General features: G+C 45.8%; 2 protein-coding genes across 4 annotated transcripts in view; one reads left to right on the forward strand and one right to left on the reverse strand.

The window, feature by feature from the left end:
* Positions 1-16,746, forward strand: part of CHRD (chordin) — a 204,489-nt gene that overhangs the window by 1,422 nt on the left and 186,321 nt on the right. For all 3 annotated transcript variants that reach the window (XM_083177388.1, XM_083177391.1, XM_083177390.1), the window contains exon 2: positions 12,384-12,536. The gene's annotated coding sequence lies outside the window, so the exon portion shown is untranslated. The remainder of the gene's footprint in view (positions 1-12,383; positions 12,537-16,746) is intronic.
* THPO (thrombopoietin) overlaps positions 12,151-16,746 on the reverse strand; it is a 48,551-nt gene continuing 43,955 nt past the window's right edge. Inside the window, exon 4 of the mRNA XM_083177392.1 lies at positions 12,151-12,715. Within this exon, the coding sequence (XP_083033518.1) occupies positions 12,395-12,715 (321 nt within the window). The 3' untranslated portion in view covers positions 12,151-12,394. The remainder of the gene's footprint in view (positions 12,716-16,746) is intronic.

Consider the following 16,746-nt stretch of genomic DNA (forward strand, 5'->3'; position numbering starts at 1 on the left):
TAACCACCGCCCACTCGCGTGCACCTCTTGTAATCTGTCTGTCTCCCCTTCCTACTAGATTGTAAGCTCCTCTGAGCAGGGCCCTCTTCCCTCCTGTTGTCAAAGCCCACTTCTCTTTACATTTCACTCACAGCTCTCCTATACTCCAACACTCAGTGACCATCTTTGTCCGCATACTCCTCTCCATCATTGGCATCAAGCCTCTAGTTGTATGTTGATTGAGTCCTCACTACTTACATTTAAGCTGTAATGTGTATTGATCTGTGGCGCTCTTTATTTGTACTGTATTTTTGTTATTTATTCAATGTTATGCCAAGCTTTGTCTCCCTGTATTGTTCCTTTGTACAGCGCTGCGAAACACTTGTGGCGCCTTATAACTAAAATTATAATAATAATAATAATAATGGTCCTGATGGAATACAATTAGATATGAATGCTACTAGAGGTTTTGTGAGGATTCCAGAATATGATAAGCTTGCCTGAAGAGGTGAGTTTTCAGGGAACAATTGAAAGTTTGGAGGCTAAGGAGAGGCACTGGTCGACACAAGATTTTTGGAATTTTTTTGTCAACTTTTTCATACTTAATCATCCACATGGATTATGAGACTAGGAATGGTAACCTGTTTTGACCTAAGCATAGTGAGCAAATGTGGTACATTAATTGGGGTTTTATGTGCTGAAAATTAAAAATTGACACCCCCAAAAAATACTGTAGGAATGTGGGATGCCTCCATACTCCCATTTAGAGAAAGAGGGTTTTCTCTTTGTTGAAAAAATAAGGGGTTTAGATAGAGTTTCTACTGGAGACGACTCTGCCTTAAGGGATAATTGAATCCAGGACTGTGTTTCTGCCCTTTTAAGGTCTATATCTAGAGGAGTGACCATCATTTTTAGCCGTAATCTCCAGCACAACATTACATATCAATATCTACATCCTGAGGGTCGATTTATTTTGCTATATATTAATAATTTTAAATGTAAAATGTACACTCCTGAATATATATGCAACAGATAACCCAATAACCTATTTTGCAGAATTAACACAATTTTTGGCTCACAGAGGTGTAGATGTATGAAGCAGTGATAAGGGAGGAGAAGTAATAAAGTGCCTGGTACTTTATCACCGGCCAATCAGCTCCTAACTATCCCCTTTTAAACTCAGCCTTTTGCTTAACAGTCAGGAGCTGATTGGCCAGTGATAAAGTACCAGACACTTTATCACTTCTCCTCCCTTATCACTGCTTCATACATCTACCCTAGAGACACTCCCGGTGGCATAGTGGGTGGTAACTTTAATACTGTAGATGATCCCCAGATCAATAATTCTCACTCTTTCTGTCAAACTATTAATAAATGAAGATCATATACTCATCTGTCCGCTGTCCATAGGACACCCTCTTGATTATATCTTATCCTCACAATCTCTATTCTCTCAAATTCAGGAAGCATCCCTGGGTGATATCATAATCTCAGATCATGTGCCAATTAGTATAATATCATTTGCTAATCCCTCTCTGGCCTTGTCTCATACATGGCACTTTTCTACATATCTATTACAATTGGATGATTTAAAAAAAATTGTACCTCAAATAGAATGAATACATGATGATAATATATACATCTTGATGACCCAATACTGTTTTGGGAGACCTCCAAGGGCATTATGAGAAAGCGTAGAGAGAGCAACTTGTCTGAGGCACAAGTGGGATCTGATTTCCCTTGAACTCCCCTGGCAGTGCTTCCATCCCATTTGGCACTTGATTTGCCATTTTTTTTTAAATTCAATATATATCACATGTAAAACTGCTTCTTACAAACAAGCCGCCATCTTTTTAAGAGACCTATTGGGCTGTCCCTGTCTAAATATAAACTGGATTATATGAAAAACAAATACTATAGATTGGGTAATAGTGTTCATTCTAGCACCCTGCACCTGTGCAGTTCCTCCTTCCTACCTGGGGTGTCACTGTCTGCTTTGGTGCTTTTAGTACAGCCTGGTCTGTATTGAGATATAGAACCAAATTTGCCATACCATATCAGAGAGCGACACTCCAGGCGTATGGAGAAACTACATAGGTTTTGAAAGGTGCAGGGTGCTAGAATGAACACTAGGTAATAAATTGGGCAAATTAGTAGCTCACGTGTACAAATCAGTTCACAAGTAGGACTACTTCCATATTATCAAGAACCCTTTAAATGGTAAGATTTATACCCAAAACCATATTTACTCTATTTCTCTGTCGTCCATCCTGGTAACACAGCTAACCATGGGATGTAGGAGGGTCCACAGGAGCAAGGCACATATGCTAACTTGTTTGAGAGGCAGGCTCCTCCCTTCTGCATCCCAGCATTCCTCAGTTCATTTTAGGTGCCCACTGGAGTGGATACTATGCTAACTGTCTCCGCGCTGCAGCCTTTTTTGTAGAGTAGCTAGGTGTTTGTTATTTTATTACTATTCACTAGTTAGTGCAGGTTTCCAGTGTGCAACTTCCATAGGAAGTTTATTCACACTGAGAGCACAGCAGAGGCTGACAGAAGTGCGTCCTGTCAGCTCTCTGTGTGCAGAGGGACGCTGTCTGCCCTCTCTGCACAGCGCTTTAACCTCCAGGAAAGAAGGTTTCCTGGGCCCTGGGGTGAGTCCTGAACCGGCTCCCTCCACATATGGAGTTGATGACTATTACAGCTGGACGCTTCCAAGTGGTCCCGATCAGAGAAGAGACACTGGATGTGACCAGAAGCACTTGGTAGGAGCGACTTAAGGGGGAAAGGCGCCAAAAGGCTTCCCTCCCCGCTGAAGCATTGACTTGGTCTCTTCCTACACTCCGTTCTTTGCGCCTTTTCTCTCCACACTGCGGAGCTGAAGGAGGATTTAACTGCAGATCAGAGTGAAAGTTTCTCCTAGGCAGCGCTTTCCCTGGTGACCGCTGAGGGGCCATTGCAGCAGTGCAGACAGATAAGTACACTGTTACGTTATTCTGTGCAAACGTCTGACATTGTGCACTGTGTGTAATCATGACTGAAAGGTGTAGTGCTGCTGTTCTTGAGGAGGGAGTTCCTGCCATGTTAATTAACTGCAGGTTTTGCGGTGTTAAATTACTGTAACTATTGAACGGATGGATCAAGGGGATTTGTGCCCTTCATGTGAGTCTGTGCCCAGTGGGGCTCAAGCCCAGAGGTCTGAGCAGCCTGAACCTGCGTGGGTGGCTGCCTTGGGAAGATCTATGAATGCCTTAGTACAGGCTTTAAATAGGCAGAGAAATTAGCTAGTAAAATCTCCTAGGCCTTTTTCCTCCCCTCAACCCTCTGTGGGCTCTATTACTCCATCTCAGGGGGACCTTGCTTTACTGCAGGTGATGCAGGACTCAGCTCAGAGTGTCCATAAAATAAATACTTTTATGGAGCAGCTTACCAAGGCCCCTGAAGTGACTTCCCCCAGGCAACCTTTATCTACTCCTCCCCTGCTGACTTTAGAGTCTGAAGATGAAGGGGAATATACAGAGGATACTTTTTGGGACCAGACGGAAGAATATGAAGCTTCTGTCCCTGGTATTGAGGATTTGATTCTAGCTGTTAAACAAGTTTTGAATCTCTCAGATGAGGATAAAGTGCCAGCTCAGAGTGTATTTAAGAAACTGCGCAAGGACGCAATTACTTTCCCCTCAGATGAGGGGATGATAGCATTGCTGGGGGAGGCATGGAAGACACCTGATAGAAGGCTTCTTATGCCCCAAAGATTTGAAATATGTATCCCATGCCGGAGGAGCAAGTGAAATTGGGGGAAAAGATCCATCTAGTGGATGCACCCGTTGCCAGGATGTCTAAATCTACTGCTTTGCCTGTGAAAAAGGGGTGCTGCTTTCAAGGACCCCGTGGACAAAAAGATGGGAAGCTGTCTTAAAGCTGTTTTTGAAGGGGTAGGCTTTATCTTACACCCTGTTATTGCATCTGCTTGGGTATCTAAGGCCATGATGAAGTGGGCTGATGCTTTGAGTAATCAGCTTCAAACTGATACAGAAGCCTTTGCTTTGGCAGAAAAGCTAGGTTCGCTGTGGAATACGTTTGTGAGGAAGGCGCTAAGATGGCATCAAAGGTGTCTGCCACATCTGTGACAGCTAGGAGAGCCCTTTGGCTTAAAGCTTGGGAAGCTGACAGTGAACCAAAAAGTCCCTAGAGGCATTAGCTTTCAAAGGAGAACTTCTTTTTGGGGCAGAACTGGATTCCATTATCAAGCAAGCCACGGGGGAAAGAGTACTTTCCTTCCTACCACCTCTAAACAATTAGTGTTTGGCACTTTTAGACCATTCTTTCGCTCCTCCTTTCAAGGTGGTGCGCCCAATAGAGGACAAGCAGGCAGAGGAATGTTTCCTTCTGGCAAAGGAAGGCCACCCAGATCCTTCTTTGGGGCCTTTACCAAGAAGCACCCTTCCAAAAGTGAGGATAAGTCCTCAGCATGACGGGCGGAGGCTCCCTGTTTTGGAATCAGTGGCAGGTCACCTCCTGGAGTTTCGGGATATGTGGAATCACTCCACTCCGGACTTTTGGGTTCTTTCCATCATTTCTCAGGGTTACAGGATTAACCTCTGGGGTGTTCCTCCAAAGAGATTTCTTCCTAAACCCCTACCGTAGGAAGCTCGCTTGCGAAAAGCCCTCTTGGGGGCGGCAACGTTGCTTCTCGAGAAGGGAGTGGTGATCCTGGTGCCTCAGGAGGAAAGAAAGAAGGGATTCTATTTCATTCTTTTCTTAGTTCCTTCAGACCCATTCTAAACCTGAAGTCTTTAAACCTACATCTATGGGTGGATCACTTCAGGATGGAATCTCTGAGGTCAGTGCTTTTAAGCATAGAACCTGGAGAATTTCTAGCATCAGTGGACATCCAGGACGCTTATCTACACCTGCCTATATGCAGAGAACATCAATCTTTACTGCGTTTCGCAATAGGAGAATTAATTAATTAATCCAGAATTAATGTCCATACCACCAGGTCAGTTGCTTCCTCTAGGGCTGTGAATCATGGGGCTACAGCAGAACAGTTATGCAGGGCTGCCACCTGGTCCTCTGATCATACCTTTACCAAATTCTACAGGTTTCATGAGTTTGCATCGGAGGACGCTTCATTTGGGCGACCAGTGATGAGAACTGCAAGCATGAGCGTACCCTCCTAAAGGACAGTCTCCTGAACGTCCCATTATTAGCTGTGTCACCAGGATGAGATGAGAAACTCATCTGCAGTTTCAGGCTTTTCCTTTTGGGCTAGCCACAGCCCCGAGAGTTTTTACAAAAGTGATGGCTGTTATAGCAGCGGCTCTCAGGTTAAAAGGGATTGTAATTATCCCATACTTGGATGACCTTTTGTTCAAGGCTGAATCTGCAGAGAAGTTGCAGGAACATCTGACAATAGCAACGCAGTTTCTCCGAGATAAAGGGTGGATGTTGAATCTCCCGAAATCTTATCTAACGCCTACTCAGAAACTTCCGTTTTTGGGTGTGATCTTGGATACACATCTACATTGTGTGAGTCCAAGGCAATAGACATTCGCCGCTTGGTGCTGTCGATTCTCCAGTCACCGAATCCAACAAAGCTTGAAGCTGTTGGGCAAGATGGTAGCAACTTTCGAGACCATCCAGTATGCAAGTTTTCACTCAATGCCCTTTCAGTGGAACACTCTGGCCTGTTGGTCAAGGAACACGAAATCCATGAAGCAGGAAACGCTGTTACTGTCTCCGGAGACAAGGAACTCGTTGATCTGGTGGACGGATCTGCAAATGGGGCGTTCCCTTCGCTCGTGGGATTGGCTGGTCGTCACGACCGATGCCAGTCTCAGGGGCTGGGGGGGTCCTGCACCTCAGATGCAAGGTCTGTGGTCCAAAGAGGAATCAAAACTGCCAATCAACATTCTGGAACTCTGGGCAGTTTGGAAGACGCTGCTACAGGCAGAGGATCTGCTGAATGGGTCAACCTTCTACATACAATCAGACAATGCCACGGCTGTTGCTTACTTAATTACTTAATTGCCCATCTGGGCGGTACTTGCAGCAGGATGGCTATGCAGGAAGTCTCTCGGATATTTCAGTGGGCAGAAGTGAACATTCCAACTCTGTCAGCGGTATTCATTCCGGGGATCCAGAATGTGGAAGCGGACTTTCTCAGCAAGGCAGACCTGCTGGAAGGAGAGTGGGCATTGCATCAAGAAGTCTATCAGGATATAGTAGCTCTCTGGGGGCTTCCAGAGGTAAACTTGATGGCGTCCATACACAAATGTCAGGTCCCCAGGTTCTGTTCTCGGACCAGGGATCCGACCGCGTGGGCAGTGGATGCCATGACAGTTCCATGGTGTTTCACCCTCGCCTATGTGTTCCCTCCGTTTCCTATGATTGCTTGGGTCCACAAAAGAGTGAGGACACAGGCGGTGCAAGACATATTGATTGCTCCGGATTGGCCCAGGAGGTCTTGGTATTCAGACATACTGAAGTTGTCGACGGACTCCTGGCATCTTCCTCTTCGACCAGACCTACTCAAACAAGGACCGTTTCTATGCCTGGACCTAGCTCGTCTCAATTTGACGACCTGGCTTTTGAAACCTCCTTATTAAGGAAAAAAGGTTTCTCAGATGCTGTTATCCAAACCATGCTTAGGGCTCGCAAGCCTGTGTCGGCAGCTAATTACCATCGGGTTTGGAAATTTATATCAGGTGGTGTGAACATCAGAAGGTACACACCTCTAGGTTCAAGGTCACTAGACTGTTGGAGTTTTTCTAAGATGGGTTTTCAGCGGGGCTTAGCCTGCAGTCTTCAAAGGTACAGCTGTCTGCTTTATCCATATTCTTTCAGAAAAGAATGGCTCTGTTGCCAGAAGTAAAGACATTTTTACAGGGACTTATGAGACTTGGGACCTGTCTCTGGTAATGTCGGTTCCACTGAAACCTCCATTTGAGCCTTTAAGGTCGATGTATCTTAAATATCTTTCTTGGAAACTTACTTTTCTGTTAGCCATAGCCTCGGCTAGGTGAGTTTCAGAATTTGGGGCCTTGTTTTGGAAGTCTCCATTTCTTGTATTTCATGATGACAGGGCTGTGTTGAATTTCCATTTAAACAAGGAGATTGTGCTCCTGGTGTTTTGCCCTCCGGAGGAGGCGAGAAATAGGGACAAGCTGAAGAAATTGGACGCTGTTTGTGCTCTGCGCATCATCGTAGACAGTAAAGGAGTTTCGCAAAACTGATTTGCTTTTGGTACTATATGACGTGCATAAGAGAGGGTGGCCTGCTTCTAACCAGACCATTGCTAGATGGTTAAGGTCAGTAATTGCCTTTGCTTACACTAAGGTAGGCAGACCTATTCCCTCCAGAATTAATGCCCATACCACCAGGTCAGTTGCTTCCTCTAGGGCTGTGAATCATGGGGCTACAGCAGAACAGTTATGCAGGGCTGCCACCTGGTCCTCTGATCATACCTTTACCAAATTCTACAGGTTTCATGAGTTTGCATTGGAGGACGCTTCATTTGGGCGACCAGTGATGAGAACTGCAAGCCTGAGCGTACCCTCCTAAAGGACCGTCTCCTGAACGTCCCATTGTTAGCTGTGTCACCAGGATGGATGACAGAGAAAAGGGGATTTTTTAAAGAATTTACCATCCGAATCGAAGCGAGCCCTGCGAGGGGACGCGGATACCTTCACAGGTATCCGTGTCCCCTCGCGGGCTTCACAGGTATCCGCGGCCGCTCGCCACGCTTCGGGCTCGGTGGCTTGCTGTGCTCGCCACACTTTCTATTCTCAACTCCACGCTGACGTGGATAGTGGGGGTATGAAAAGGTCATAGGACGCGTGCCGCTGCGCTCGCCACGCTTCGGGTTGGCGTTGATAGTGGGGGTGATACAGTGTGAAAAATGACATTTGGGGTGCATTTTACATGATTTGAACACATGTCCATGATTTCTGTGAAAAATGGCATCACATCGGATCGCATCACATGCAATCGCATGCGATGCGATGCGATTTTTCCCTGTACGATGCCCATCGTGGGAGCCGTGATAGTATACAAGTACCAGACAAGGTTGTCCCATGTCCCCCCTGTTGTTTAATCTTTCATTGGATCCACTTCTTAGATTAATACAGCAGAATAATTATATTAAAGTTATTAAGATAGGCTCCCAGGAAATTATTATTATAGTTTATATGGCGTCACAAGGGTAACACAGCACCTTACAATACATGAATGAGTAAAAAAATGAATTGCTGTGCAAGGACACATACATATTACATAAACTAAACTGAAGCAATTATTTTATTAGGGTGGCAGATATATATATATATATATATATATATTCCGGGTTAGGTCGGCACTCACTTCCCACAATCGCCTGGGGTTGCACATTAGTGGTCCCATGTCGAATATATATATTCTAAGACAAGCACACGAGGAGAGAGGGCCCTGCTCTTGAGAGCTTTCATTCTAAGGAGAGGGGCAGATAGACAGAAGTGTGTAAAATTATGAAAGATGGCTGGGTTTAATGAAGACGTGGGTCTTGAGAGCCTGTTTGAAGTTTTGTAGGGAGGTGGAGAGTCTGATAGGGAAGGGTAGAGATAAGGAGCACAATGGACAAAATCTTAGATGCAGGAATATTAGGAAGTAACCATTTGTCAGGAGAGGTCAGATATGTAGGTGATAGAGGAATGGGTGATGGCTTTTTAAGTGAGTATGAGGAGCTTGATTGCATTATGAAGGGAAAGGGGAGCCAGTATAGAGGGGAGGTGGACATAGTACATTTGAAGAGGAAGATGAGCGGGGCAACATCATTGAGGATAGTTTGGAATGGAGACAGGTTCTTGTCAGGGAAGCCAATCTGGAGATGACTAGTAAGTATTTGTAGCATCCTTGGTGAGAAAGGGTCTGATCCTGGAGATATTTTTGAGGTGGAAACGACAGGCCTGTGATATGTGTTGAACGTGTGGTTTAAAAGAGGGGGAGAAATTAAGAATAATGCTAAGGAAGCGTACTTGGGGGCAAGAGGAGAGATCGTTGTTCCATCAATAGGTAGTGAAGTCATCATCAGCTGGCTGATGTGCAGAAGGCACATGTTTAGGGGTGTGGCCAGCTGCCACAAATGTTTGGCAAACCACTAGAGTTATAGTATAATAAAGCAAATACTGCTAGTCCATTCATGATAATGTAGCATAGAAATAACAATGCACTGTAGAAAATAAACCATAGCAGTGTGCAATATAAGATAAGATATGTATAATGCACAAGTGCACAGTTTTGAACCTGATAACTATAAATGTAGAAGGTGGGGCCCATTGGGTTTTCCCCTCTGGGCCAGTCTTACCCTGGCAGAAAATTACTTTAATATGTAAGCAAACCCATTTAGAGCCTACCAGGAATGTCTGGTCCAAACAACTCTTTCTACATGTGAATATATGTTATATCTTATATCAGAAATGATTTAAAGTTGATATAATCATGGTAATATTAAAAATAGCTGTACCTTAGTAGAAGTAATTTAATATAGTCCAAATTTTGAATGGCAAAATGAAGACAATGATTTCCAGAACTGGAATACCTAATTTTTACATATTTATTTTTCCTAAAGATCGGATATGTCTAGGTCGACACAAAAAAGTCAACAATGACAACAGGTAGACATTCAAAAGGTTAACTTTGACAAGGTTAACTTCGACCTTTGTCAATCTCAACCTTGGGCATGTTGACCTTTTTTAAAATTTGCCTCCTTGATGTTAACCTTTTGGTGTCAACCTTTTGACAGTTTACCTAGACACTGTTGACTCTTAAATCTATAACCATATTAGTGATGGACTCTCTACTACAGATGGAACAGCTTGCTGCTGTACACTGCAGAGCTCACCAAACAATGGGAGTAAAATGATTTTTTTTCTATAATTGAAATGTTAAAACATGTTTAAAGCGGCATACACATGGATAATTCCCCACAGCCGCAAATATTGGCAACCACAGGGACCTGGCGGGGTGCCAGCAGTGCCAGATTAAGCCTTCGGAGGGCCAGGGGCTCTTTAGACAGGGGGGCCCCCTTGCACTTGTCATTACTGGCCGCAAACTGCATGGGAGAATATTACACTGTCAAAACACAGAGTAAAGGCAGTATAAACTTGGTCAATGGGTAACTTCAGGGGATGGATAGATAGATAGATAGATAGATAGATAGATAGATACATACATACATACATATATATACACACACACATACATAAATACTTACCACATGAAAAGCCTGTGTTTGTCCCTCTGCACCTTACTCTGTAGGAGACCTCACAGTCCCAGTGCTGCCTCTGATTAAAACCCTCCCATGACTAGGTTGCTGCTGCTGTTATCCATGGGCCTGAGAAGCATGTAATGAGCTCCACCAATCAGAGCTCAGCACAAACGTCTCAGCCTCTGCCCTCTGGTGCAAAGTGTCATGGGACTTAGTCAACTCCCAGTAATGCACTGCACACTTGGCTCCCAATGCTCAGCACCATTAATCATTGTCACATTGGCAGATAGGTGAAGCTGCAGCACTACCCCACTCCCATGCACAAAACCTTCAGCTTAAAATTATTATTTTTTTTTTGAAAAATACATGCCAACCACAGGGGGCCCCTAGCTAGAGGGGGGCCCAGGGGCACTGACCCCTTGTGCCCCCATTATAATCCGGCCCTGGGTGCCAGCATCATCAATTGCATACATACTTTACGATGCCATTGGGGGAAGAGAGTAGACCATTCTGCAGCATGGCCTTCCTAAACAATCCATTCCGTAGTAAAAATAGACTGTGCCTGCACCTCACAGGACCACGCATTGGTATCGCAAGCCCCTTAACACTGTGTGATATTGGCTAACTTTCTTTATGATTTTGACTATATAGTCAAAATTGTAAGGAAAGTTAAGCCAAAATCACACCGTGTATATGCAACTTTACTCTTATTAATGTAGCACTTTTTAAATTGACAGGCACTGCTCCACAGCGATGTGTGGTGGTTGCTTGGGAAGGTGGGTTGTGGTTGACTGTGCATGCACCCAAAAACAGTCAGAGAAGGACTATATGATGCGTGGCAGTGGGGGCTTTTTTGCTGCAATTGCTTCTAGACAATTACCACAAAAAAAAAAAAACCGCCACTGTGCATCAACCCCCCCCCCCCCCCCACACACACACACACTTTGTTTGTGCATGATAGCCTACTGCTTCAAATAAAAAATTTTTTTTTTAAATGGGATACAACAATGTATTGTCTTATTATGTGTGTTGTTAAGGTCCATGACACTGGGCAATTATGCCCAGCGTGTATGGACAGCGATGACCGCTGTTATCACTGGGGGGGAAAGCTGCTGAGTGCATACACACTGAGCAGCTTTCCCTTTGCTCTGTGTGGTCAGCGGGGGGCAGGCGGCTTTGCATAGCGCAGCGCTATGCAAAGCCATCCTCAAAGCCGCTCATCTGCTGGTAATGCCAGCAGATGAGCATCTTTCCCGGCGATGATGTGGGAACGCACATCACCGCTCACTGCTCATTGCCGGGGCATACACACTGGGCGGCTTTCAGCTGAAAGCCCCTCAAACAAGTGGTGAGATTTAATGGGATGAGAGATTCAGAAAATGAGAGATTTGAGAAATCTCCAGTTGTTTTAAAGCGGCAATCATTTACACTTCAAAATCAACCTGGTTTAGCAGTGTAAATGATTGCAGATTCTGATCTCTCATCCTATTAAATCTCACGCTAGGTGTTTTCTGGGGCTTTCAGCTCAAAGTCGCCCAGTGTGTATGGGCCTTTAGAGGCGGAATTACCATTGGTGCAGTAGATGCAGTGCACTGTTGCCCCTGAGGACTAAAGGGCCCACTGTTGCCTGTCACCTTATTCCTGTTTCCCTTTCACATTCTGCCTCTCTCTGTCACCCTCTGCCACTCCCTGTCACCCACTGCCGTGTTAAATATTGTAAACTTGGTGAAGTAGGGGGGCCCAAATTATATTTTTGCACCTGGGCCCACCACCCACAAGATCCGCCACTGTGTGTTGTTATCTTGATAGGACAGTCCTTTTGCTGGCACCTGTTTTTATTATAAGTGTGGAACATTGCTTGAAAGGGGGTACATTAACTCTAAAAAAAGGTAGCAGAGTTACGCGACGTTATCTTGTGAAACTCATTAGACCACATGTATACCTTTATGTATTTATATCACGTCCTGTTTACAGATATTACATATATGGAAGTCACCAGCTCAGTAAAATATTTAATTCATTTTTTGGTCTCATGAAGAAAGTTGTATATGGGCTGAAATCAACCCAAGTTCCATTGGTTATTTACACAAGAAAGGTAGCATATTAGAGCAGCTATAAATATGTGTTCTTCGTAATTCCCATATCTATATGCAACCAGGGTTCCATCCGTCATCTGCAGTTGACTTCTCTCAAGCTTTGCAGAAGGAAAGTTACTTTTCCCTGAAGCAGTCTGACAAATCTGTGGAAAATGTCCTTGCTGTCTGAAGAGTTAGTGGAAATAACATCTGAAGGAATGAGTGATGCTTCCTGGGTAAGATCCGTGTTGTTATAAGCCTTCTGCCAGGCTCTTCTAACAATTCCTTGGATCTCTGTTATACGGCCCTTTAGTCTTTTTTTCTGCTTTGACACACACTCACAAGTGTCCATGATTTGTGTCACATTCAAAAAATGGTTTAGCTGTGAATAAACTTCAATCCCTTGCTGAGACACCTATTGGATCAAAAAGAAAATAAAATTAGAAAACCTAGTTTTACAAAACATTCCTGAAATGTATTTTTGTTTTTTGCTAATTAACGGAACCGGTCGTAATATAAGGGGATCGGTATGTCTTGATGACTGTCACAATGCCGACAATCATTGTAGTGTGATGTCATGCAGAGTATGCCATCACACTACTGATGTTCATTAAGCACTGTAATACCGCTTTTACATCTAGAACATATCCCGGGTTATTGCCAGGTCAGGGCTTGGTGTAAATGGGCCCGTTAAAAATAACCTGGGTCCAAAGACCCAGTAAATCGACCCGGGAAATGTTCCAGACTAAACAGGGGTAAGACCCATGTTCAGGGGCAGTGAAAATGGGTAACCCGGTTTTGACCTGCTTACACCAATGGGAGGAGCACATACCTCCAGCAGCGTCCTGCAGTAAACCAGGAGGATGGGCGGGAGTAGCATACAGCCTCTGCTGCTGTCTGCTGTACTATGCAGACAGCAGCAGAGCCAGGGAGGCAGTGAATGGTTGCCAAAGTGCGGCATCCATTCACCTCATGGACAGAGGCTGGTGGCACACAGAGACTGGGGGCAGCCCAGCAGCTTTCCTGGGTGCTGGGATTTCCCCAGCGTGTTGATTGGCATTGCCAGCTGGTGGTTTTCCTGGCGCTTTGAGATTATGTCATCTCCAAGCATTGGCCCGGGACCTGCCTCCGCTGGCTTCTGCCGTCCAGCATTATGCTGGGTAGGGACACCAAGTAAAAGAAGTCAAATGCCAGGTGGCACCTGAGTTGGAGCTGAGTTTGTGGTGTAAAAGTGGTATACCTGCATCAGCAGTGTAAGTTTAAAGTTAAACATTATGGAAAAGCATCAGGTTTACCTTTGTATTGCTGACATGATTACAATAATTTAACCAACATCAGTACCAGTGTAGGCTCCAGATCTGGGGCAGCAGCAAAGTCCAAAATTCAAATAGAGGAGCCACACCAACTGCCACCCCAACCGCTACAAACAACGCTGTCCAGGACTCACTGACAGGGTGTAGGATTCCTGTTTGAATTCTGGATTACGCTGCATCCCCACATCTGAAGCTGCCACTGATAAGCACCATGTAGGTATGTGGAATAGCCATAAGGTAGGTAAATTGCCAATGCCACTGTGTAGAAATGGCAGCTGAACTCTTCTCCTCGCGGAACTAGGCCACATTTGCTTGTGTTGGCTAACTCAATTGAACACTTTGGGTGGCATTCGATTGCTATACTGTGCCTGATCTCCAATCTAAAATAAAGTTGAACATTTCAGTTTACCACCCCCTGGGATGGCAAGCTGAAATGCTGGTAACAAAAACAATTGAATACCGCCCTTTGTCTTTGGCTACTTTTTCTTACGGTCAATTCAACTTCTGATCCCAGTGTGGCAGGGCTGGGGAAAAAATAGCATAACAAAAACCTTGCATCACCCACTGTGCCATACTTATATAGTGGCTCAGCAGGTTACTCATAGCAACAGTGGCGTAGCTACGTTTTGGGCGCCCCCCTACCGTTAGGGGGGGGCGCCCCCCCTCCCGTCGCCGCCCCGCCGAGCACCCCTACCCCGCCGCCCCGCCGAGCACCCCTACCCTGCCGCCCCGCCGCCCATGCAAACCCCCCCTCAATCCCCCACAGCCTTACCTATCGCGCTGGTCCCGGCGGCTCCGTTCTTCTGCTGAGGACCACCAGAAAATGGCCGCCCCCATACAGCAGACAGTTTCAGAGAACTGTGTGCTATATGGGGGCGGCCATTTTGTGGTGGTCCTCAGCAGAAGAACGGAGCCGCCGGGACCAGCGCGATAGGTAAGTCTGCGGGGGGATTGAGGGGGGGGGTTTAACTATAGCACCGCAGCCCCCGGCGCCCCCAAATGCACAGCGCCCCCCCGCGGTGGCGGGGGCTGCGGTGCCATAGTTACGCCCCTGCCTACCAACTTTCTGGATTAGTGACTCTGGACTTTGCTGCGTGTGCCTGATAAGGGGCATGGCCTCTTTTGTCACTGTGGGGGCATGCCCAGCGCTTTGTAAGCTGATGGCATGCCCTCAGTTCTTCTGTCTCCAATGAATAGATGCTATGTCATACCTCCCAACATGACCTTTGCCAGGACGGACAAAATGCTCTATTCCTGGTCTTTCCACTTAATTTATGATGCCATCACCTGTTTTGAACAGGTTAATGGATAAGAAAGGTGTTTAAACACAGGTGATGGCAATCATAAATTAAGAGGAAAGTCCAGAAATAGAGCATTGTGTCCCTCCTGGAGAGGGTTATGTTGGGAGGTATGGCTATGTATATGTGCACAGCATATATTCACTGCTCAGAGCAGCGAGTGACACAACCTAACAGCCCCCACCACGAGTGTTGAAAAAATCGGGACAGTTGGGAGGTATAGGTTACTTCAGGTTAACCCTTGTGAATCAATTTATAAAGCATAGTCCCAACGCTAAAGATAGGTGAGTTTTTCTGGCCAATCCCAACAGTAAAAATGTTGTCTATGCCAGGCATTGGCCCTTATTCTGATTGACGCGTACTTTACCGCATACTTTCGGATCGCGTCTTTACGGCGTCTGCGCATGCGTGGAGAACGCCACGCGCATGTGCCACGCCTTGACTCCGTACCTGTTCGGCCAAATCCCGTACAAAACTGTTCACCGCAATCATTCGGGAAATATGGGCGTATTATGGGCGTCATGCGGAATGACACATGGGCGTAGTTTCAAAGTGGGCAAAACGGGGCGGAAACATGGGTGGACACGGGGGAGTACACTTATGTTGGGGGGCGTGCATTCGGATACCACTCCGAATGCACGCGAACAAAAAGGAAAGAAATGTGCGGTGTCCAAAAGGCCACTATTGCTTTGCGGACACCACTCGTTCCTGCGGGAGGCGAACGGACCGCCTAATGACTACAAGCATTAACACCTGAACCCAATAAAATCGACTCCTTTACTCATTAATCACTAATAGGACGCTTGTCAGTGCTTTAATTGAAACCATTGCTGCTTCAAGGAAACCTTACTAATCACCCACATATGCTGTACTTCTGACACACTTTAAACCTGCTAACAATGGACATGACTGAATATTAATACTAGCAATACACATGTGTATGCGACATGTACTAATTAAACCACACAATTGTTGTAAAGTAAAGCAATTTATTTATATAAATTTCACAGTCAATGCCACTGTGATGCAATGACAAAAAAATAAAAATACCAAAAAAAACAAACCATGGCAGGAATGTACCAAAATAAATTATAATACAAAACAAATATAATTGCACACAGATGGACTCCAGCACCTCCTATGTGCCACTGCACATGCAGCCAGTGGGAAATGAGGAGGCTGCTGGCCCTTCTACAGCAGGCCAACCTGCACCTGACCATTCTACAGCAGGGCAACCTACACCTGGCCCTTCTGCAGCAGGCCAACCTGCAGCTGGCTCATATGCACCATCAGCAGAATCATTTGGAACACAACCGGGGACTTAGCAACATCACATCAAGTGCAGCTGACAGTAATGGCAGGCAAAAGAGGGCAACAGGGGAACCAAAAAGGACATTGGAAGCAAGGGCTCATCTGGTTACCCTCAGCACGTGATTGGACACAAGAAGCTGACACACACAGTACAATGGAAGATTTGGGATGAGATAACGGTGGAGATTAATGCAGCCACAAGTTCATTTTCGACCACGTTTGGCCTTGGTAGGCTCCTTGGCCTGTGCAGCAGCTCTTCGGGCACGGCCAGATGCTGGGGCAGGTGGAGCAGATGCTGGTGAGGGGTTGGCTGGTCTACCCCTCCTGCCAGCAGGGAGTGTTGCTGGTGGTAATGCACCAGAAACGGATGACATTAGGACCCTGTTGCTGTTAACCAGCTCCACCATAAGCTCATTATGGTGGAGGAGGAGATCATTTTGGCGGGTGGCTTGCTCGGCCAGCACCTGAGCACTTGCAGCCATGGCCTGATGCGCCTCAGCCATGGCCTGCAGGCTCCCAGCGAT

Source organism: Crinia signifera, chromosome 3 (genome assembly GCF_055691185.1).
Source record: "Crinia signifera chromosome 3, ASM5569118v1, whole genome shotgun sequence".
Lineage (NCBI taxonomy): Eukaryota > Metazoa > Chordata > Amphibia > Anura > Myobatrachidae > Crinia > Crinia signifera.